This window comes from Amblyomma maculatum, chromosome 4, assembly GCF_055883805.1.
Source record: "Amblyomma maculatum isolate TAMU_Amacu chromosome 4, ASM5588380v1, whole genome shotgun sequence".
Classification (NCBI taxonomy): domain Eukaryota; kingdom Metazoa; phylum Arthropoda; class Arachnida; order Ixodida; family Ixodidae; genus Amblyomma; species Amblyomma maculatum.
Window position 1 is genome coordinate 140743456 of NC_139347.1, and position 23675 is coordinate 140767130.

The 23675-nt window shown below is 49.2% G+C and overlaps 1 protein-coding gene across 1 annotated transcript in view; it reads left to right on the top strand.

Annotated features, from left to right (window-relative positions):
- Positions 1-378: 378 nt before the first annotated feature.
- Positions 379-23675, top strand: part of LOC146193190 (uncharacterized) — a 58402-nt gene continuing 35105 nt past the window's right edge. The window contains exons 1-3 of the mRNA XM_084600496.1: positions 379-511; positions 19463-21075; positions 22197-22436. Of these exons, the coding sequence (XP_084456622.1) occupies positions 379-511; positions 19463-21075; positions 22197-22436 (1986 nt within the window). The remainder of the gene's footprint in view (positions 512-19462; positions 21076-22196; positions 22437-23675) is intronic.

The following is a 23675-nucleotide window of genomic DNA, read 5'->3' on the forward strand; positions in this document are numbered from 1 at the left end:
GATCGTTTGCCGCTCGTGGTCGTGCGAAAGCTGTGAATCATGGATATTGTGGAAGGAACCACGATTACACCGGAGCAATTTTCGGAACCAGGACAATGGTTCACGAGCGAAGGAGGAAGGTACGTGCCGCTAGAGAAGAGCGGGCAGAAAACTGCGAAACAGCGAGCCAAGAAAAGGCAAGCACGCAGGAAAATGGCGGCCAAGTCGATCGAGCGTCAGCAGACGCGCATTCCAGATGGCGCCGAGAAAATTGTTCTCCGACCTCGTGGAGGCCTACTTAGGCTTACCAAATATGGAACAGCACATCTCACTGACATCATCAAAATGTCGGCGGGGATCAATCCACGCGAAGAGAAGGAAGATATAATAATTCCAAATATGAAGCAGCACTCCGTTCTGGTCATCACTACAAGTGCGGAGAGGAAGCTGAAGTACGTGAGCGGCGAACACCTCATGTTCGACGGTGAAAAAGTGGAGACTTCCACCTACGTGGCCACCCCCGAGCACTGCGGCAAGGGAGTCATCCACGGGTTCCGCTCGAATATTCTGTCGAAGAAATTCTATACCACCTAGATCGCAAGGACAACACCGAGATTCGAGGTGTCCGCAGGCTGGGCAAAGATTCCAAGTCGATCTTCATTCTCTTCAAGGAGAAAGAAGTGCCAAGATGGATTTATCTCAACGGGACGCCGCACAGGTGCCAGCTGTACCGCAAAAAATACGAAGTATGCATCGCCTGTGGTCGACTCGGTCATCGCGAGGACGTGTGCCCGGATGCGACGAACGTCAAGTGCCGTGGCTGCGGCCTCAAGAACCCGTCATGAGAACACAAATGTGAACCAACATGCCAGCTCTACGGCAAAGGCCATGCACTAGGAGACCCTAAGTGTCGAGAAATTTTCCGCACTCCCTACGAAGTGAAGAAGCGACATTGGGAGAAGATGGAACATACAGCGACGACTGGTGGGGGACATCAGAGTCGAAAACGCGAACCGAAAGTAAAAGAAGACTTCAAATTCCGCGAGGACTCTTTCCCGAATCTGGAAACGAAACAAGGCAGACCACCGCCGCCGCCCAGAGAACGCTCCGATTCTTGTGCCAGGAGCCAGTCCAGGGGACGCTCAAGCTCAAGGGATACTGCCAATGCATGGAGACGAGGTAGGAGCAAGGAACGTAAGGGTGTGAGTTTTGCGGGCAAGGTCTCCCTGGAAAATAATCACAGGGGTAAACGAGACGAGGAAATAGAGAAATTAAAGCAAATGATCGAAAACTTAACGGGGATAGTCGAATCGCAGCGGTCCGAGGTCCAAAACTTAAAGAAATCACAGAGGCAGGCAAAACCTCCTCCGCAACAACCCATTAGACAAACGACCTCCCCAGCGGTACGTCAACAGCCGCAGGGAAGGATAAGATGGTCACAGAGGCGTCCCTCCCACCACCGGTGAAACGCAAAATTCAAGACACCGACCCTATTCAGGCTATGGAGAAAAGGATGGAAAATTTGGAAAGGTTAGATGCCAAGATGAGTGAATTTATGAACCATATCAACATACAAATTCAAGCTGTCCTCGGGGCCGTTCAGAAACAGGCCGAGGAATGCCAAAGGTTAAGGAATGAGATGGCCGCCATAAACGGGTGGCAACAAAATATAGAACAGGTCGTCTCGCAACTGCAAAATGGCCAGGCGCGCAAATGAAAATCAAATCTGGCAGTGGAACTGTCGCGGCTTCAGGCGCAAGCGGCCGATTATGCAACAGTACCTTCTGCTATTAGATGAGACTCCATTGGCAATTGCTCTCCAAAAACCTGGGGGCCCGCAAAATTGTCGGGATATCAGGCATTTCATAGTGGCAGGGGAGAGAAATCCTCGGTCACAACACTCGTGAAAAGAAACATTGCAGCCATTGAACACGATCAAGAGTCGAGAGAGATCGAGAACGTGTTTGTAGAAGTTTTAACCGGAAAACAGAAAGACCCTAGTCTATTCATTCTAAATTTATACAGCTCACCCAGGCAAAGGAAGGTGAGGTTCAGAGCTCTGCTTCGCAAGGCCCTCAAAATTTCAAACAACCAGCCACTGTTGATAGTGGGGGACTTTAATGCACATCACCAGGAATGGGGGTACCCGCACCAGTGCCCAAAAGGTAGACAGCTGTGGGAGGATACGCATGACCTGTGGCTCTTTCTGCACACGGACCCCGAGAGCTCAACGAGGGTGGGCAATAGCGTCAGTAAGGATACATCCCCAGACCTTACATTCTCGAAAAACGTAAAAGGTCTAAAATGGCATAATTCGGATCAAAATTTTGGCAGCAACCACTACATAATTGTCTCCACACTGAGGAAAGGCGTTAAAACACGCCGGGCTCGCGCGCCGGCCGTCGTTGAGTGGGATGAATTTAGAGATATCAGGAGGGCTCAAGAACTAGAGCCCATCAGAAGCATCGAGGAATGGGTGACGGCGCTCAAATCGGACGTTAGAGAGGCAACAAAATTGCTCGAAGGTGATAACGCCCCGGAGATTGCGGACAGCCGTCTTCTGCATATGTGGGAAGCTAAGCAGAGCATGGAGCGTCGTCTCAAAAAGCAGAAATGGAACCACAACCTCAGAAGAAGGATTGCGCGACATAATAAGGAAATCGAAGACTATACTTTCAAATTACGCGAACAAAATTTGGACAACAAGTGTGACGAAATGGAGGGGAGCATGAACCTCTCCAAGACGTGGAGCTTCCTCCGGCACTTGTTGGACCCAGACAACTCGAAGACGCAATCTGGTATAAGGTTGGCAAAAGCGAGGCACGCTTTCGAAGGGAACTATGATGATTTCATGAGCAAATTAATTGAGACGTATGTGGGGGAAACTTCACGAACCCCACTTCCTGACTATGGTGGAGTGCCTAATGAGGCGCTGGACGCCCCCATCACAGAAGCGGAAGTGAGGGCAGAGATTGTAAGACTTAAAACGAAGTCGGCTCCAGGCCCTGACGGAGTAACGAACAAAATGCTCAGGAACCTAGATGATGACTCCATTAGGTATCTAACGGAGTATATGCAGGAATGTTGGGAAAAAGGCGAGCTCCCACAACAGTGGAAGACGGCAAGCATTATTTTAATACCGAAACCAGGAAAGCCTCTTCAACTGGCAAATTTACGACCAATTTCCTTAACTTCATGCGTGGGGAAATTGATGGAGCACGTCGTCCAGACCAGACTGATGAGTTTCATGGAGCAGGGTGATCTGTGGCACACATGAGATGGTCGGGTTCCGTCCTCACTTGTGTACGCAGGACGTCATGCTCCAAATAAAACATGACATAATAGACTCAAAGTCTAAAGATGCGAAAGCAATTTTGGGGCTCGACCTCACGAAGGCTTTCGACAACGTAAAACATGAGGCGGTCCTGGAAGAGCTGAACAAGATTAATGTAGGTACCAGGACATATCGGTACATCAGGGACTTTCTGACGGGTAGAACGGCCTGCATGAAGTTCCAGACGCTGGAATCTCCCGCAATAGAGCTAGGGAGTAAGGGTACGCCCTAGGGATCAGTGCTGTCCCCCCTACTCTTCAACGTGGCTATGAGGGAACTCCCCGAGCAATTGGCAAAGCTCGAAGGATTAAAATTTAGTATATATGCGGATGATATCACCCTTTGGGTCAACCAAGGAAGTGATTCGTGCGTCGAAAACCTGCTCCAAGCCGCCACCGACATTATAGTCGATTACGCGGCAGAGAGAGGCCTAGCGTGCTCGCCGCAGAAATCAGAATTGTTTACATACAATCCGAAGCACTTAAGGTGCAAGGCACCATCGGAGATCAAAATTAAAGTGGCGGGTAACGAGGTACCAATAGTCCAGCAAATCAGAATCTTGGGCTTGATTCTCCAGTCACACGGACATAATGGCGAGACCATCAAGAGGCTGGAGAATCAGGCGATGCAGACCCTGAGCCTAATTAGGCGGGTGGCCAACAGAGGCCGAGGGTTAAAGGAAAAATATTTGATGAAACTGATACAGGCCTACATCTTCAGCCGAGTGAGCTACGCAACGCCGTATTTAGATTTGAAAGGGGTGGAAAAAGAAAAAATTGAGTCTCTAATGAGAAAATGCGTAAAAAGAGCGCTGGGACTGCCCATATGCACATCCACAGAGAGAGTGATGGCTCTAGGGGTACACAACACATGGGCAGAACTGGCGGAAGCGGTGCGAACCTCTCAAACTGAGAGACTTAGCACCACGAAGACAGGAAGAGTCATTTTGACGAAAGTTGGAATAAATCCGGATAGGGGTCCCACGGTCAAGGTGGAGGTAGCTAGAGAAGTCAGACAAAATTTGGTGATTCCCCCGCTGCCAAAAAACATGCACCCGGAATATACAAAGACAGGAGGAAAAAACGAGCCGAAGCATTAGAAATTAGATTCGGCGAAATTTCGGAACATGAACTGGCCTATGTAGACGCGGCGGGAGGTGGTGGCAGTTTCACGGTAGCAACGGTCGTCAGCGGCCGGGGCAATCCCGTGACAGCTGCCACTTTGCGCGGGCGGAGTATAGAAATAGCCGAGGAAACTGCGATCGCGTTAGCTTGCGTCGGAACGGAAGCGAAGTTTGTCATCAGTGACAGCAAAACTGCCATACAAAATTTTAGCAAGGGCAGGATCTCGCCCTTAGCAGCCAGAATCCTAGGCCAGAAAAAGTTAGATAGGAAAATTCAAATAATTTGGACTCCTGCGCACGAAGCCGTCCCCGGCAACGAGGCGGCCCACAAGCGGCCCACAAGAGATCTCTACCGCCGAGCCGCTACAGGGCCACTTGATGACCGAGGAAGCGGAGAGCGCTTGCTAAATAATGGGGAGATCACGCAGCACTACAGATTGGATCGTAGACTGGTACGCCCACCAGACCCGAAATTAAACAGCAGACAAGCAGTGGCGTGGAGGCGACTGCAAACTTATACATATCCGCATCCGGTTATGGCGAACCACATGTTCCCTGAGGCTAGGAGTGACAAGTGCAATCTTTGTGGGGCGAGAGGGACCCTCGACCACATAATATGGGAATGCCCGTATTCTCCCAGGAGGACGAACAATATAGGCTGTAGAGACCCCTGGGAGACTCTGCTGCGCAGCTCGGACCCTGAGCTCCAGCTCCTACTCGTCCAACTGACTGAAGAGGCTGCTGGGATCCAAGACCTCCCGGCCTGCCTCTGAGGCGGTGGCACCCGCCCCTTGACCTGCGTGTCGCGGGGTGGGTAGATCACCTTATCTGTTGGACATTAAGGTTTAATCCATCCATCCATCCAATTGGTTCACAGGAAGGGAAAGGCGCAGTATCTGTCACGCTATGTGGACTGATTGATTTATAGGAAGGGAAAGGCGCGGTAACTGCCTCACTTGTTTTCTGTGGACACCGCAACCGCGCCGTAAGGGAAGGGAGGAAGGTGGGAGTTAAAGTGTAAAGAGAGAAAGAGGAGCCGTAGTGGAGGGCTACGGAGTAATTTCGACCACCTGGGGATCTTTAACGTGCGCTGACATCGCACAGCACACGGACGCCACTTCGTTTCGCCTTCTTCGAAACGCAGCCGCCGTGGTCGGGTTCGAACCTGGGAACTACGGACAGTAGTCGGGCGTCTTACCACTGCACTACCCCGGCGGGGCCTGACGTTGACGCAGAACCTTGATTCGGGAGGCAGCTAGAACCACCGATTCCATCGACGCTCAACTACACCTCCGCCGGATTTACCATCCTCCAGGACAAAATCTGAATGAACCTCTCTTGTCCTTCTAAGCTATCTTTATTGTTCGTTGCGCTTATTTTTGTTTTTCGTTTTCTCGCTTGTACGTGTTTCCTTTTCTCACTTATACAGGGTATACAAGACTTTCAAGAAAAAACTTCGAGGGTCTCTCAGATGTCCCTTAAGAGGATAATGACGAAAGCCTACCCTTCCTCTCCTGTCATTTGCCTCTCATTGCTTGCCTTTTATCGGCGTTCGTTGCAGTGCTACATATGTTTATAATTGGTTTGCAGGAAAGGAAAGGCGCAGTATTTGTCACAGTTTCTGCGACAAGTGTAGGTTTGGACGGTACACCATCGCTCCAGTCGCATGGCGTTCCTTGGCATGCGTTCAAGTGTGGGATTGCAGATGGCAGGAACGCTAGACAACTTGAGACTCCTGGTTGTCACTTCAAATTTGGCTGCTAGTGACGTCACTTCTCTGTCGACCAATCAAGTACGCCGCTCGCGTGGACAGCTTTTGTCGACAACAGTACGAGCCATTAAATGTTTGGTTTTGTTTGTGGGGTTTAACGTCCCAAAGCGACTCAGGCTATGAGAGACGCCATAGTGGAGGACTCCGGAAATTTCGACCACCTGGGGTTCTTTAACGTGCACTGACGTCACACAGCACACGGGCGCCTTGCTTTTCGCCTCCATCGAAAAGCGGCCGCCGAAGTCGGGATTCGATCCCACGTCCTTGGGAACAGTAGTCGAGCGTCGTACCCATGCGCCACCCCGGCAGGGTGAGCCAATAAAGGCTTTCACTATAAAATACGAATATGACAAATATGAAATGTTTCTTAAACGTAGAAGGATACTTATCACCACCTAGCAGAACAAAATAACATCTAACCCGAAGGAATTATGGTGATGTGTTAAAAACAGAAAGGACAGTGTTGGCTTCTGGATCTCCGGCCCAAAAATGTTTTAAGGGACGACACTAAAACGGCTGACTACTTTAACGAATATTTTCACTCTGTCCTCACAACTTGTCTTCATGCACCAGTGCCTGAATTGCGAGAACGCTTGCCCCAAATGCAGGACATAATTTTAAATTAAGCCGGAGTAAAGCGCTCTCCTGCAACCGTAATCCTCGTTCAGACGGTATATCGTATCACATATTGAAGCGCTTTTCCCACAGCATTGCCCCTACTTTGGTTTGTTTGTTTGCTAAATTATCAAGGCATTAAACGTTCAAAACTTGCCTGGTGACTGGAAAATGGCTAATGTAACTTCTATAGTGCACGTTATAGAACCCCAGGTGGTCGAAATTTCCGAAGTCCTCCACAACGGCGTCTCTCATAGCCTGAGTTGCTTTGGGACGTTAAACCTCACAAACCAACCAACCAACTAAAAACGGCTTTCGTGATTAAGTAATTAGACTTACAGAATTGCAGAATTACAGACATGTGTTTGTTGCAAAACACTGGGACACATTGTTTATTGTAGTCTTATTATTAAGCGCCGCCATGAACATGGCCTTTTAACCTTATCGTGCACTAGTCAACTCAGTAAGTTGCTTCATGATATTGTAACGGATGAAATGGTTTTAATACAGGTGAACGGATGCACACGGCTCAGAAAAACCCGGAACAGTCTGCTCGTGCCTCGCTTCCTCCGCTTCTTATTCTGCTGCTTCTCAGTGCGCCGCTACGCGGCGTAACAATTCTCCCTGGCAAACGATTCTCGTCCTCGAGAAAACTAGGTAGATCGAAGATGGCAGCGCTTCATGCGAGCCACGTGAACAACTTGTGTCTTGCGGGATCGGCGGTTATCCGTCGTGACTTTGGCGATAACGTAATTCACGTCATTCAGTTGGTCCAACACTACGAAGGGGCCATCGTACTTGCAGAGAAACTTCTCATATAATCCTCGCTTGCGAATAGGCGTCCAAAGCCAGACGTAGTCTCCAGGGTAGTAAGCAACTGCACGATGATGCAGATCGTAGTGTTCGAGTGGTTTTGAGAAGCCAGTGTGCGTAAGCGGGCTATACGACGGGCTTCTTCGGCACGGCATAGATACTGGGAAACAGACGCATCGTCGTTGGGGGAAAATGGGAAGATGGTGTCTAAGAAAACGTGGGGAGTTTTTGCATTGAGTAAATAGCAAGGAGAATAGCCGGTAACTTCATGATTTCCAGTGTTATAAGGGTACGTCACATACGGTAGCACTGAATCCCAGTTGCGATTGTCAGACGAGACGTACATGGAAAGCATGGTTGTCAAGGAGCGGTTGGCGCGCTTGGTGAGACCGTTGGTCTGCGGATGATACGGTGTCGAGTGTCGTTAATGTGAACCACAAGGTCTGAGTATTTCTTCCACGACATCAGCAGTGAATTGCCGACCACGATCAGTTATAATAACACGGGGTGCGCCGTGGCGAAGAATAACGGAATGCAAAAGAAACGACGAAACATCAGCAGCTTTTGCCGCAGCGAGAGCAGCGGTCTACGCGTATCTGGTAGGATAGTCAACGCAGACGATAACCCAGCGGCAGTCCTCCACAGTCTTTGGAAAAGGACCGAGCAGGTCAATTCCAATCTTTTCAAAAGGTGAGGTAGGTGGCTTGACGGGTTGTAAAGGTCCGGTCAGCGTGGTAGGGCGTGCCTTAAGTCGTTGGCATTTTTCACATGTCGCAACGTACTGCTTGGTGGTCTTATAAATTTGTGGCCAATAGAAACGCTGGCAAATTTGGTGCAGGGTACGACAGAAGCCTAGATGTCCAGAGGTAATACCATCGTGCATGGCATGCAAAACTTGTGCACGGAGACTATTTGGGACGACCAAAAGGAGGGCAGCACCGTCAACTGAGTAGTTCTTTTTGAACAAAACACCACCTTCGATAGTAAACTGCGTTGACTCTGCTCTTCCTTCTGCCTCTTGTATAAGAGGCTGTAGTGACCGGTCGTTGCGTTGTTCTCGCCTAAAGGTCGCCATACTAGGAAACGTCGACGCGACTGAGGCTAAACACCCGTGGAAGCCGTCTTCATCGTTAGCGGAAGTCGGCAATGGGTGCCGTGACAAGCAGTCTGCATTACTGTGATGTCGTCCACTCTTGTATGCGACACCAAAGTTGTATTCTTGCAGGCGTAATGCACAGCGCGCCAGGCGACCAGATGGATCGCGAAGTCCGATGAGCCAGCATAGCGAATGGTGGTCAGTAACTACGGTGAAGTAGCGTCCATATAGGTATGGTCACTCAAATTCGGTAACTGTGTAGTTCCGTTCATATTTTGTCAACGTGCGGCTGGCATATGCAACAACGTGTTCAGCCCCACTATGCAGCTGCACAAGCACCGCCTCAAGACCGACGCCACTGGCGTCAGTGTGGACCTCAGTCACAGCAGAAGGGTAGAAGTGGCGCAGCAGTGGTGCTGAAGTTAGAGAAGACTTGAGCCGATTGAAAAAGAATTCGCACTCTGGGGTCCACACAAATTGCGAATCCTTGTGCAGTAGAGAAGTAAGGGGGTGGGCAAGTTGCGCAAAACCAGCAATGAAGCGACGAAAATAAGAAGAGAGGACAAGAGAGCTCCGAAGGCTTTTCAGGGTGCGTGGAGTTTCGAAGTCGCGTACTGCAGCAATCTTCTGTGGATCCGGCCTGATACCATCCTCGTTGACGAGGAACCCAAGAACTAAAGTTTGTCGCTCTCCAAAATGGCACTTCTTCTAATTCAAAATGAGGCCCGCTTTGCCATTGCATTCAAGAACTTTATGGAGCCTGTCATTGTGCTCTTGGAAGGTCTTTCCAAAAATGATAACATCATCAAGGTAGCACATGCGTATTTCCCATTTGAGGCCACGAAGGTTAGTGTCCATAAATTGCTCGAACGTCACGGGAGCGTTGCATAATCCAAAGGGCATTATATTAAATTCATATAAACCATCTGGTGTTACAAAAGCAGTCTTCTCACGGTCGGACGGATGTAGAGGAGTTTGCCAGTAACCAGATCGCAGATCAACAGAGGAGAAATATGACGCCGAATGCAGACAGTCGACAGCGTCATCAGTGCAAGGTAACGGGTATACGTCTTTCTTTGTTACCGCATTCAAACGACAGTAGTCTACCGAAAATCGCCGAGAATTGTCTTTTTTTCGTACGAGGATCACAGGTGCGGCCCACGGACTGGAAAATTCTCGAATGATTCCTTTGTGCAGCATTTCGTCCACCTGTTCTTGAATTATCTTGCGTTCTGCCCGGGAAACTGTAATGTTTTTGGCGAATAGGGGGTGCGTTTCCTGTGTTAATTTTGGGCTGTAGCCGAGGAGCTGGGAAATGGCTACCCGATCCATTTGAGGCAAAGTCGAACATTTGGGCATGAGTTGTCAAAATGTCTTGCAGAATACGACATTCACTAGATGGGACGATTTGTTGAAGAAATTACGAAGTCTTTTGGGGATACCCTTGCGAAGAAGGAACGCGCTAAGCATCAGCTTTCCCAGAGAGCCCAGCTGCCCGGTGAGACATGCACACATTATTCGCTGGACAGGGGGTCGGGTAAATTGACAACGCGGGCAAAAGCGGAATATATGTCCGCTGCCCCCACAGCCGTAACATACGGGTGGCTGGCGGCTCTGGTAGTTCACTTCAGGATCCCTTGGAGGCCGAGATGGGGCGACAGAAGTGCGACGAGGATCCCCACGAGGCACTTCATCCGGATGGGCTGGACGTTGCTGGAAATAAGGGTGCGATGTTGGTTACAGGGTCCGCTCCACGCCGTTGTTTTAGGATGGTTGGCCTTTATTTTGTGCAGCCCATGGCGTGTGTTGTTACCATACGGATCTCGATCTCGGGTGGTAGGGTACATAGAAATTTGTACGTTGCCGCTGAATATCCAGTTCCTCGCGTGTAATCCTCCTGACCATAGAAGCGATGTCTTCAGCCTCAGGAATGTCGATACCGGCAACAGTTGTCACATTTGAAAGACGGCCAAATTTGGGCGCTATGCGACGTGCCTTTAACGCCTGAAAAGCCCGGTACTGCTTAATGACATCTGCAACTGTGGCAAGAGTGTCCCGTGAAATAAGGAAGTTGTTCACATCCTCAGCAATCCTCTTGAGAAGGTGCTCTACCTTGTCTTCTTTTGACATCTGCCGGTTTACAATATTACATAGTTTCAATATTTTTTCGATATAACGTGTGCATGTCTCACCGGGCAGCTGGGCTCTCTGGGAAAGCTGATGCTCAGCGCGATTCTTCTTCGCAAGGGTATCTCCAAAGGACTTCATAATTTCTTCAACAAATTGGTCAGGTCAGTATTTCTTCGTGGTTATCAAATCACGTCAGGGCCGTGCCAGCGAGGAAGAAGACAACATTGTACAAACGTGCGATCGAGTTCCAGCGGTTGCACATGCTGCATCTTTCGTAATGTCAGAGCCATTCCTCAACGTCATCTTCGGGCTCACCGTGGAACGTACGCGGCTCTCACTGGTAGGGAAAGGCCGTCGTCTCTTCAGGTCGCTGTTCATGATTCTGCGTCGTGCGGGTGGCAGCCATTGCCATGTACTGTTGAGGGGGTAAAGGTGGCAAACCTGCTACACGACCGCTGCGACGAGGTACTGGTGGATCCAGAACGCTTTTACCCAGCACCTCCGCCAAATGTAACGGATGAAATGGTTTTAATACGGGTGAACGGACGCACACGACTCAGAAAACCCCGGAACAGTCTGCTCGCGCCTCGCTTCCTCCGCTTCTTCTTCTGCTGCTTCTGCTGCTTCTCAGTGCGCAGCTACGTGGTGTAACAATATTACATATGGCTTTAACACACATAGACGCTGTTTTTATTGACTTTCTTACGGCGTTGACGTTCTCCCGAATGACTTTTTTTTTGTAAAAAATGCCATTTCTTAGTCTTCCTTATTAAATCTACGGTGGGCTGACAGATTATTTGCCCGAACAGCAACAGAAGGTAACTATAAACGGTGTCACGACGCGAGCGGTTAATGTCTTGTCAGGATTGCCTTAAGGGTCGACCGCTCATGTTCCTTATTTTTATGGATGCTTTAACTGAAGGCCTTGCTTCGAATGTGAGATTATATGCGGATGACTATGTTGCATACCATCCTGGTTCATGTACAGACAGATGGTGTAGGCGTTTTACAGTCTGATCTAGAAAACAATCGTTCTTGGCGTGTCAAATGGAAGATGGATTTCAGCGTAGCAAAATGCTATCATCTGCAGTTTACGAACGAGAAAAACAAGCCGTCTAGTACATACTTCCTAACAATATCCATGCAAATACGAAGTAAAATACCTGAAAATAACATTAACTGCCACTTTGGACTGGACGACACAAATTGACATCATCATCATCATCATTAGCTTGACTATACCCACTGCAGGGTGAAGGCCTCTCCCATATTTCTCCAATTAACCTCGTTCGGTGCTAGCTTCTTCCACTTGACACCGGTGAGCTTCTTAACCTCATCCGCCCACCTAACTTTCTTCCGCCCCCTGCTACGCTTTCCTTCCGTTGGAATCCAGTTTGTTACCATAAGCGACCATCGGTTATACTCTCTTCGCGCTGCGTGTCCCGCCCATGCCCATTTCTTCTTGTTTTTTCACTTCAATGTCAGTAACTTGAGTTATTTCTCTGACCCAATCTGCAAGTTTCCTATCTCTTAATGTTACCTCTACCCTAATGTTACACTGACATAGCAAGCGCTAAAGCCTCTGGCCTTCTGCACTTTTTTCAGTGAAACTTCAAGTGTGCAAGCAGAGCTTTGAAAGAAACTTTGTATAATGCGTACGTGGGACCCCTTCCCATAAGTTCTTCGAGATTAACTAGAGCGCGTTCCCAAAAAGGCTGCAAGATTTATCGCGGGCATTTACGACTACAAAATAAAAGGTTAAAAAATCTAAAAAAAAAAAAAACAATTGGTAGGGAAGTTGCTTTCCACAAGCAGGAAAATATTGAGGTTAAAGCGTTTACACGGAATCAGCAATGACAACACAGGAATCGAGCAGGGCGTGTCTTTAAAACAGCCTCATTCCCAGGGTCGTGACAGTTCCAAAATGATTAGGTCATATCAGAGTCACATCAATGCGTTTAAATTTTCGTTCTTACTGCGAACTATTGCTGAGTAGAATTTACTCCCGAATAAGATAGTGTGTGTGCATTCAATGTTACACATGTCATAGAGGAATATATATTATTTTTTGACACGGTACTTTCGGTATACTGTTAAATGAATGTGTAACGTATTTTTCTCAGATATTTCATACCTTATACAAAATGCGTTGTCATTCCTTTTAATTAGGATAGGAGTGGAGTTTCTTGTTTTAATTACTTTACTGCTACCGTTTGATTTTTTTTCCCGATATTTCGGGATCTAATCAGCTCTCTTCGATTGTCAGACGGGCAGTGTATGTATTTGCAATACATGAATAAATAAATAAATGACTAAATAAATAAATAAATAATGTTCCACCCGAATTCTCAGTTTTGGTACTTTCAAATTACGCGCCAATTCCTACATATGCCCTTTTTCGTCTCTACTTCCGGTTGCGTGACATCACATTGTCTGCGTCACATTCACTTCTTGCTTACTCATTTTAGTTTTCGGTAATTTCAAATTGCGCGCCAAACCCTTCCTATGCCCTTTTTCGGTTCTGCTTCCGGTTGCGTGACGTCACAACCTTGATGTCTCTACTACCCGGCAGCCCTTTCTCTTTTCCCGCTTTCACTCCCACCTTCCTTCCATCTCTTACGGCGGTGTCCACAGAACAAGTGCGACAGATACTGCGCCTTTCCTTTCATGTGTACCTGTTATAATTATTTAAATAATTAACGTATTGGCATCGGTATTTTTTGGAGACAACGTTACGTCCATCTCTATCGATTGACACCACTTATTAACCACTACCACTTCTGAATTACAACTTCTGCGTAAATCTTTTACATTTTTCCCGGTGATTAATTGCCTAAATAAATTATTAGCCGAATTATTCTTTCTGCAATAACATTACGTGAGCCTCTATGAATTGACACATCTAAATAACCTCTGCCACTTCTCAATTACTCGCAACTGCAGCGGACAAGATTTTGCGGACGCGGTCAGCGGACAGAAATCTGTGAACATAGCGAAGTAACGCTTTCGCGGTAATAAATCTCCACATGAGACTAGTTTTCCTTTAGACTGCGCCCATTTGCGTGTAACCATCCAGGCATGTGACATTTCAAACTGTTCGTTAGAGCTTATTTCTTCCAAACCTACCACGTTCCGAAGGGCGTCTCTGAAGCCCCGGTCACGGTAGGGGCGGCCGGCGAGGTCAGCATGCAGAAAAATAAAGTCGACAAGAAGCTTACCAGTTGGGAAACGGGGAAGGACAACACGGTAATCATTACTGCTGGCACTAACCTGAGCAGTACCTCGGCCAAAGGCCGATTGAACCTTTGTAGTGGAGAGCTTCGTGAAACGCTACCACACGGTATGGCGTCTTCGTCTTTCTCCCGTGCCACGCCCCGGGTCGTGAAACGCTCTTCCTAATTACTCTTGTCTACCGTGAGGAGGATAGCGGTATTTCGCGAGTGACAGATACTGCAATTGGCGCGCAATTTAAAAGTGTCAAAGACTAAAATTGTTACGTCGCTCAATTAGGGTGACGTCAAGAATGTGACGTCGCCCATCTGCCATCAGCTGTGATGACCAAGCGGAAACGAGTGTGCTCCATCGCCGCCGGGAGGCGCTTCTTGCCTCCCGCTAGTGACAGATGCTGCGTCTTTCCTTTCCTGTAAACGAATTAAAGAACGCCAGTGAACATAGACACGCTCGACATGGAAGCCAAGGAGAGTTTAGCTGCTGCGAATGGTACCGAAGATTGGAGAAATTAACTTCTGATCCCGGAATAGTCATTGCTTTTCGCTACATAGCAGAGCTAAACCATCTCATTTTTTTTTTCTCATGAATCATTAACTTTGCAGTGTGTACTTTGTGTGGTCACGGCTTCCACTTGAGCTCTGAGGTGCCTTTCGTATTGGTTCACAGGAATCAAAAAGCGCAGTATCTGTCACACTTGTTTTCGTGGACACCTGAATCGTGCCCTAAGGGAAGGAAGGAAGGTGGGTGTGAAAGACCACTTGAGCTCTGAAGCGTGCCTTTCATAAGCTACTCCCCTGATGGGGCAGGGGCTAGCCTGCCACCGAGTTTTTGTGTGGTGGGTCGTCATTGCACCCGCCACTACGATTTTGAAGGACGGCTGTTCTTGCGGTGCGCGATTTGCTTTCCCTCTTCCTTTTCTTTCTTTATTTTTTGTTCTGTCTGCACGAGGCAGCAGAGGTGGCTCAGCTACAGAGCCAGTAGCAGGCATTTTCTTTTCCTTCTTACAGCCACCACAACAACAGCACCTTTCATAATTGGTTCGCCCCGCCGGGGTGGTGCAGTGGACAGGCGCCCGACTACTGTGCCGGAGTACCCGGGATCGAACCCGACCTCGGCGGCTGCGTTTCGATGGAGGCGAAACGAAGAGGCGTCCGTGTGCTGTGCGATGTCAGCGCACGTTAAAGATCCCCAGGTGGTCGAAATTACTCCGTAGCCCTCCACTACGGCTCCTCTTCTCTCTTTCTACTTTCACTCCCACCTTCCTCCCTTTCCTTACGGCGCGGTTGCGGTGTCCACAGAAAACAAGTGAGACAGTTACCGCGCCTTTCCCTTCCTATAAATAAATCAGTTAAATCAGTTAAATCATAATTGGTTGTGCACGTTAAAGATCCCCAGGTATTCGAAATTACTCTGTAGCCCTCCACTACGGCTCCCCTTTCTCTCTTTCCACCTTCACTCCCACCTTCGTCCCTTCCCTTACGGCGCGGTTGCGGTTTCCACAGAAAACAAGTGAAACAGTTGCCGCGTCTTTCCCTTCCTATACATAAATCAGTAATCATAATTGGTTCACAGGAATCTCAAGGCAGAAGAAGAAGAATGGAAAGGCGCAGTATCTGTCACACCTGTTTTTGTGGACAACTAAATCGCGCCGTAAGAGAGGGAAGGAAGATGGGAGTGAAAGTGGAGCTGGTTACGAGCGACAATGCCGACGGCGACGCGAAGCACGGGAACGGGCGTCAGAGATGGACTCTAAAACGTCTGTAATTGTAATACATACGTTTTGGTCGAAATCTGCCTCAATCTACAGGAACAGGAAAAAAGCTGATGAGCTGCGCTCAAATGTCGCTTTAGGACGTAACGTAATCGTCGGCAATGCTTTTTTTTTTTTTTTGCTTGTGGATACAGGCTTCTTGAAGTCCGAGAATGACAACCCTTTCTTCAGGTTTTCTTGCTGCTTTGGTAAAGCCACGGGTGCTTAGCGCTGCGAGAACGATAGAAAAAATCAGAATATGGCTGAGGGGAAAGAGGGGCGGTGGAATTGGATTGCGCCCCGCCGAAAAAAAAAATCGACTACAGCCAGCCGCACGTAAAACCGTAGTTGCCACCAAGTTTTCATCGTCCTAGTGGCTGAATGTTATTAATGAAAACTGAGGTATATGAGAAGGTCAGCGCCAAGTATAAATAATATCTTTTGTAATATGTTACTTTCATAGGATAAAGTGTGAAATACTCATATGTAGTTTGTGATGCAGCACATCACTGTTATCTTGAATAGCTATGCTCAATAAGTTTTTATCAGAAACTTGTAAATCTGTTGAATAATGACACTAGCGGTGCCATATAGGCATGGCAGATGCACGAATGTTTCGAATTTAGTATATAGAAACCACACTAAGTCGCCCTGTACCATCCCCTTTATAGCTTAGTATTCACATTTTCAAAGCTAGACGACAGGAGCAGTCAATCGTTTCGTGGAAGCTGTGTAGAAAGACGGGAAATTCTACCCATCTGAGAGTTGCATCGCCAGGCAACACTCGAGGCGGAAGTAGTTTTTTGCATATGTAGTAGCAGTAGTTCTAGTAGTAGTACAGTAGTAGTAGTAGTAGTAGTAGTAGTAGAGTAGTAGTAGTAGTAGTAGTAGTAGTAGTAGTAGTAGTAGTAGTAGTAGTAGTAGTAGTAGTAGTAGTAGTAATAGTAGTAGTAGTATTAGTAGTTGTAGTAGTAATAGTAGGAGTAATGCGCACCGCGTGTCAGAATAATTGCAGGTGGCGTAAAAAAATCGCCTCATGATAATGTGTGGTTCTAGAGTGATTGATGATCGATTGGTGTGTGATAAGCGATGACGAGTTAATAAATCATTGTAATTCATTGATGAATTAAAGAAAATAAAAAAAATGAAACAAATGAATAAAGGGGACTCTAGTCTCCCAAATGCTCAGTATGAAATTCCAATGCTTGGTGAAGCCAACTTAGAGAAGTGGAGGGTGTAACTGGTCAATTGAAATAAATACTAAAACAATTAAAAATGCGTTCAAGATGCTAAACTACGAGAATGGAAAGCCAATGTTTGCTGATTCTAAGTACCGCGGTGTATAAAAAAGTAAATAAAAATGAATAAATAAATTACACATAAGAATAAAATCGAAATAAAAATGAATAAAAAGAAATAAAGATTAATATAATAATAAAAAAATTGGAAGACGCTTAAGCTTCGCCTTCAAGAGTGGAACGCGATAGCGTTATTGCACCTCGTTCGCACCGCCCACTCATTCGCTCGGTACGCTCTTGAGTCACACAGTGTTCGGCGCGGCAACGAAATGTGCGCCTGAGCAAGCGGAACGAACCAAAGAACTCGGTGTCTCGGAGGGAGAAAGACGGGCAGCGACGCGCCATGAAGGCGGACGCGATCATGGGGCTGACGCCTTGATGGGATCGTCCTCTATCTCGCTTGGAAGCACCACGCAGAAGCATGATTCCTCGGAAGCAGCTCGGCACACATCGCAGGGGACGCTTTCCCAGCAGAAGCGCTACGGCGCAGCGATCACGTCAGAGGCATCCGGCATCCCTCTCAGACAGACAGGCCTACGTGAGGATCCAGAACGCAGACCACGGTCCCTTTCTATTAGGCACGAGAGGCACACCACAGGGAGCGGTGCTATCCCCGCTTATTTTCAACATGGCAATGAAAAATCTCCCGGTCCACCTGGAGAAAGTCTCGGGTGTGCAGCACGCGCTCTACGCGGACGACATCTCCATATGGGCCACGCAGGGCTCTCTCGGAGAAATGGAGGCCAGCTTGCAGGAGGCAGCCACCGCTGTAAATGAGTACGCGAAAAAATGCGGCCTTCAATGCTCACCAAAAAAATCCGAATTCGTCCATATTCGTCCCTCCAAAAAATGCACAGACAAGATAGAATTACGACTTGGATCAGAACCAATACCAGAGAGAGAGGAAATTAGAGTACTGGGCCTTTTCATTCACCAGCGTAAGCTAGCGACGACCACGCTCGACAAGCTAAAAAAGGTGGGAGACCAGATGGGCCGAATGGTCCACAGAGTCTCAAACAAAAAAGGGGGACTGAGAAGCAAAGATGCTCTACGGCTGGCCAATGCCTTTGTAACAAGCAGAATCCTGTACTCGACCCCCTATCTCCACCTCAAGAAACACGACGAGAACATCCTCGAGGTGATCACGCGCAAAATAGCGAAGAAAGCCCTAGACCTCCCATAACCACGTCGAACCTGAGACTCCAAGGTCTGGGTATGACGAACTCGTTCGAGGAGCTGAGAGAAGCCCACCTCACGAGTCAATACACGCGACTATCACAGACACCGTCGGGGCGTCGCCTATTAACCCGTCTACACATACACCACACGACTGTAACCGAGGAAAGAGTAAGGCTTCCCCAGGAGTGGCGATACGCCCTGCACGTAAAACCACTCCCCACTAATATGTCCAAGGACGACCACGAGGGTAGGCGCATGGCCAGGGCTGAGGCCTTAGCTCATCACTACGAAGGGAAACCCGGAGTGTACTATGTGGACGCGTCCGGCCCGCACCAAGGCGGGTGGTACACGGCGGCAGTGATCCATGAGTCCAAAACGGTAAACGGGCTCACATTTAAAGCCCGAAGCGTAACACAGGCAGAGGAAGTCGCCATCGCGTTAGCAGCAACACATTCTGATTCCAAAACAATCATAACGGACTCGCGAGGGGCGTGTAGGAACTTTCAACAGGGCTCGGTCCCGTACCTCGCCTACCGGCTACTAAAAAACAGCTCGGACCTGACCTACCGACTACAGCAAAACAGCTCGTACGTGGAAAGTCCATCCCGCCGCTTCATAGTCTGGGCTCCGACCCATTCTGGGCTAGAAGGAAACGAGGCAGCAGATGCCGCCGCCCGCGCGCTTTCTAACCGGGCAACCTCGTCTTCTTCCTCCTCAGAAGAATTTACACCAGCCTACACTTTCAGAGAAATTACGCAGCTGTACCAAAACAGGCACAATATTTACCTCCACCCGTGTAAAGGGTTAACAAGAGCGGAGGAACGCGTGTATCTTCGCCAGGCCCGAGCATCTCAACGGATCTCCAAAATTCTTCTTGGAGCTTGAAGAGGAACAGAAGCGGACCACTTGGACTGCAAATTCGAAGAGGTGGGCCCATTTTTGGGTTTTCTACCGGACTTTGCGTTTGCCGAGTGGCGGGGTGCGAGCTAAGCCTCGTTAGGCCTAGCGCGACAACGGGCGTTCGAGGACTCTCCGGCCTCGTCACGAGCGACGACGGCGATGGAGACGGCCCTCTACCTCGACAACCGACCCAACACTGAGAGGGCATCAGAATCATCACCAAAAGATTTCATGGAAATCCAGGAGATGAAGAAGATTGCCACGTCAGCACTCGGCCAGCGGCTGAGGCGGGAAACGCGGCGATTTTCGCGCCAAACGAGGTCGCCATTTTGGGCCCGCAGGGCTCGCAGAGCGAAATCGAGCACGAAGACGACCAAAATTGGGAATTAGCCAGATCGAAACGCAAGAGGAAACCCCGCAAGGAACGGAAAAACCCCGGAGATCTCCCGCCACCCGCCCAAGCGGAATTAGGCGCGAAAACGCCGGGGCGTGCCTCGACGGCAGCTGGAACGCCAGCTGCGCTGAAGCAAGACAAGAAGGAAGCGGCGCGCCGGCCAGGCCCAAGATTGCCGCCGCTCCCGAAAGACGACTTCAAGGTGATCCTGAGACCGAGAGGCCTCGTGATACGATCGCTACAAACCCATCAAGTCTCCCGAGCCGTTGTCGCAGCGACCGGTGCAAAGTGCAAGAGCGAAGACATAATTATAAGATTACGAAACGGTTCGAACATCATCATAGTCAGCACAGACGATGAAGATACGGCCCAGAACGTAAGACGTATTACCCATCTTACGTTTGACAACAGAGCGTATGAAGTCAACGCCTACGTAGCAGCCCCCGAAGGCACTCAGAGAGGCGTGATCCACGGTATAGAACCGGGGACATCATCTGCCGAACTCAAAGCCAACCTAAGGGTGCGGACGCAGGGAGTCAAGATCCACAGCGCCCGGATGCTTGGAAAGTCAAGTTCAGCCGTCATCACGTTTGACGGACCCACCACACCAAGACAAGTACTATACTACGGAGGAGAGATGTGGTGCTACCCATACCGCCCGACGCGGCAGATTTGCTATATCTGCTGTAAACAAGGACACAGATCGGACGTCTGCCCCAACCCGGGAAGCAAGGCCTGCAGACTCTGCGGAACGCAGAATCCAATGGAAGGACACTCGTGCACAACCAAGTGCCTGGTCTGCGGAGGCGATCACGCAGCCGGCACGAGGGAGTGCAAGCACCGGCTCAAGACGGCCGAAGAGCTGCGAGGAGGACCCACACGAGGCGGGCCCACACAGCGACAAAGCCGGAGGCGGAACCGGAAGGGAGGACGTGGACCAAGGTGGTTCAGCTCGGAGCGGACCGGGAGCCAGGCCCGGGATGAGGCGAGCCCGTCCAGAAGCCGGTCGCGTAGCCACAGCCGGGGCCAGAGTCGGACCAGAGACGAGTCCTACCCACCCTTGGTAAAGCAAAGCGGAGACCCGGGACAACAAAAGCAACAACAGAAGAAAGGTGGAGTGAAGGTGAGCTGGGGAGCAGGCCCTCCCAAATCACTTTTTCCGCACTCGGGACAACAAAATCAAACAAACAATGAAAAGAAACTCGCTGAGGAGAATAGGGCACTTAAAAAGGAGCTCGAACTCTGCCGCGAGGAAACGCGGAAACTTAAAAAAAGAATAGATGACCTCATAAAGGAAATGCAGCTCCAGAGACAGGGTTCGCCCCCGCGAATAATGAACCCGGCCCCGCAAGCGCCGGAACAGCCCTTGGAGCAGCACACACAACAACCACAAATCTTAGAGAGCAAATTGGAAAATTTTATGAGTATGATGCAAAACCAACTGATGCAATTGCAGCAGAAAGTATCGCTACAAGATCAAAATTTTCGAACATACGTTAAAAGCCAAAACACACAAAAAACCACAAACGACGCCAGAGACAGGCTTTTTAATGAAAGAAGATTCGGGGCAGAAAACCAAAGTGGAAAAAGCAGTGACGCAACATGGCAGGACAGAACCAATTAGATATATGGCAGTGGAACTGCAGGGGATACCGGCGCAAGCAGGGACTCCTCCAGCAGTTCATCAATACCAGACACACACCTCCAGACATCATCACGCTACAGGAGACTAACACCACACCCACCCTGAAGGGATACACATGTCAGGAAAACGGACGCGTCGCTACCCTCATCAGCAATAAGCTGGTCACCATAGCGCACAAAGAGATTGAGGGCACACAGATAGAACATATAATAACAGAAATTATACCCAAAAAGAAGCACAAGGCAAAGAGCACCTTCGTAGTTAACCTTTACAGCCCCCCAAAACAAAAGGGTGGCGATTTCAGCAAGCTCTTTTCGGAAGCAAATAAACTAGCCAAGACGAACACCTTAGTAATCGCGGGTGACTTCAACGCAAGAAGCGCGAGCTGGGGATACCAAAAAACAGTGAGAAAGGGGAAACAGATATGCGTGGAGGCGGAAAGCATAAACTGTGACCTCCTAACGGACGAAAATCAACCGACTAGGCGAGGTAACAGTGTGAGTTCAGATACCTGCCCTGACCTCACCTACATTAAAGGAACAAAGCAGGCCGAGTGGGAAAATCTGCTGGAAGACCTAGGCAGTGACCACTACATACTAAGAACGACAATTGAAGCAGCCAACGTAAAGAAGAAGATCGGAACGGCCCACCTTACCAACTGGGACGCCTTCCGCAAACACTGCGAACAACTAAAAGGGGAAATCACTTCCGTGGAGGAGTGGGGCCAACAACTGAAACAAATACAAGAACTCTATACGAAAGAAATAGATAGAACAGAACAAGTACCCGAGGTGGACAAGCGGCTGCTCGGGCTATGGGAGGCAAGACGCGGGCTCACCAAACGCTGGAAAAAGCAAAAGCTAAATAAAAAACTCAAAAAGAGGATCGCGGAAATCACGATAAAGGCAGAGGAGTACGCAACACAACTGGCCAGGCAGGGATGGCAGCAGTTCAGCAGCTCACTGAACGGCACGCTCAGCACGGCCAACACGTGGCGCATACTAAAGGCCCTCATGGACCCAACCAAGACAAAAACAGAAAGTGGCAAGGCAATTCAGAAATTGGTCCACCAGTACGACGGAACAGACGAAGAACTGCTAGAAGCAGTCCGCATCAAATGCTACGGAAAGGACAACCCCCAGGGATACGACGGGGAGTACCAAGGGGCGGACAATCCTGCAATGGACAGGCCGATCACGATAGAGGAAGTCCAGGCGGCGATAAGAGCGACAACACGAAATACAGCAGCCGGCGCAGACAAGATCAAGAACGCCTTGATTCGCAACCTCAGCGACGAGGCAATCGACCAGCTCACGGTGTACCTCAACATGCTGTGGGCAGAGGGGATGGTGCCGAAGGAGTGGAAGCACGCTGTCGTGGTTATGATACCCAAGCCCGGCAAGAAGCTTCAGATAGAGAACCTGAGACCCATTTCCCTCACGTCGTGCCTTGGCAAATTGTACGAGAGAATCGTCACCAGGCGAATCCAACAATATCTAGAGGCCGAGGAGCAGTACCCGCACAGCATGTTCGGCTTCCGGGCGAACCTGTCAACGCAAGACGTCCTACTGCAGATCAAGGAAGAAATCATAGACACGGCACCCAGAACTGGCGAAAACATTATCATGGCCCTGGACATCAAAGGGGCCTTCGACAATGTTAGCCACGAAGCCATCATGGAAGGCCTAAACAACGCCAATTGCGGAAGGAGGACCCACGACTACGTAAGATCCTTCCTATCAGAACGCACAGCGACAGTGGGGTTGGGAGACCTGCGAAGCGACACCTTCACCACCCCACGAAAGGGCACGCCGCAAGGATCCGTAATCTCACCAGTGCTCTTCAACATTGCGATGATCGGACTGGCCAGAAAACTCAGCAAGATCGATGGCATCCAGCACGCAATGTACGCCGACGACATTACGGTCTGGACGAATCGAGGCTCGCTAGGACAAAAGCAAGAGAGACTGCAGGAAGCAGCAACATGTGTAGAAGAGTACGTGAGAGAAAGGGGCCTAGCCTGTGCCACGGAGAAGTCGGAACTTCTTAGGGTAGGTCCAACCCCACCAAGGTGGACCTGACAGTAAGGTTACAAGGCCAAAATATACCGGAAAAGGACATGATACGCATCCTAGGCATGTGGATCCAAGGAAGCAGAAGATGTACGCACACAATCAGTCTACTCAAGACGTCAACAGAACAAGTAAGCCGCATGATAAAGAGGGTATCGCAGAACAGAAGCGGGATGAAGGAAAGCGACACGATCAAGCTCGTCAAAAGCCTGATAGTCAGCAGAGTCACGTACTCGTTGCCATACCACCGCATGACCAAGAAAGACAAAGAACAGACGGAGGCGCTGCTAAGAATAGCGTACAAGACGGCACTCCACCTAAGAAAAAACACATCAAATGAAAAGC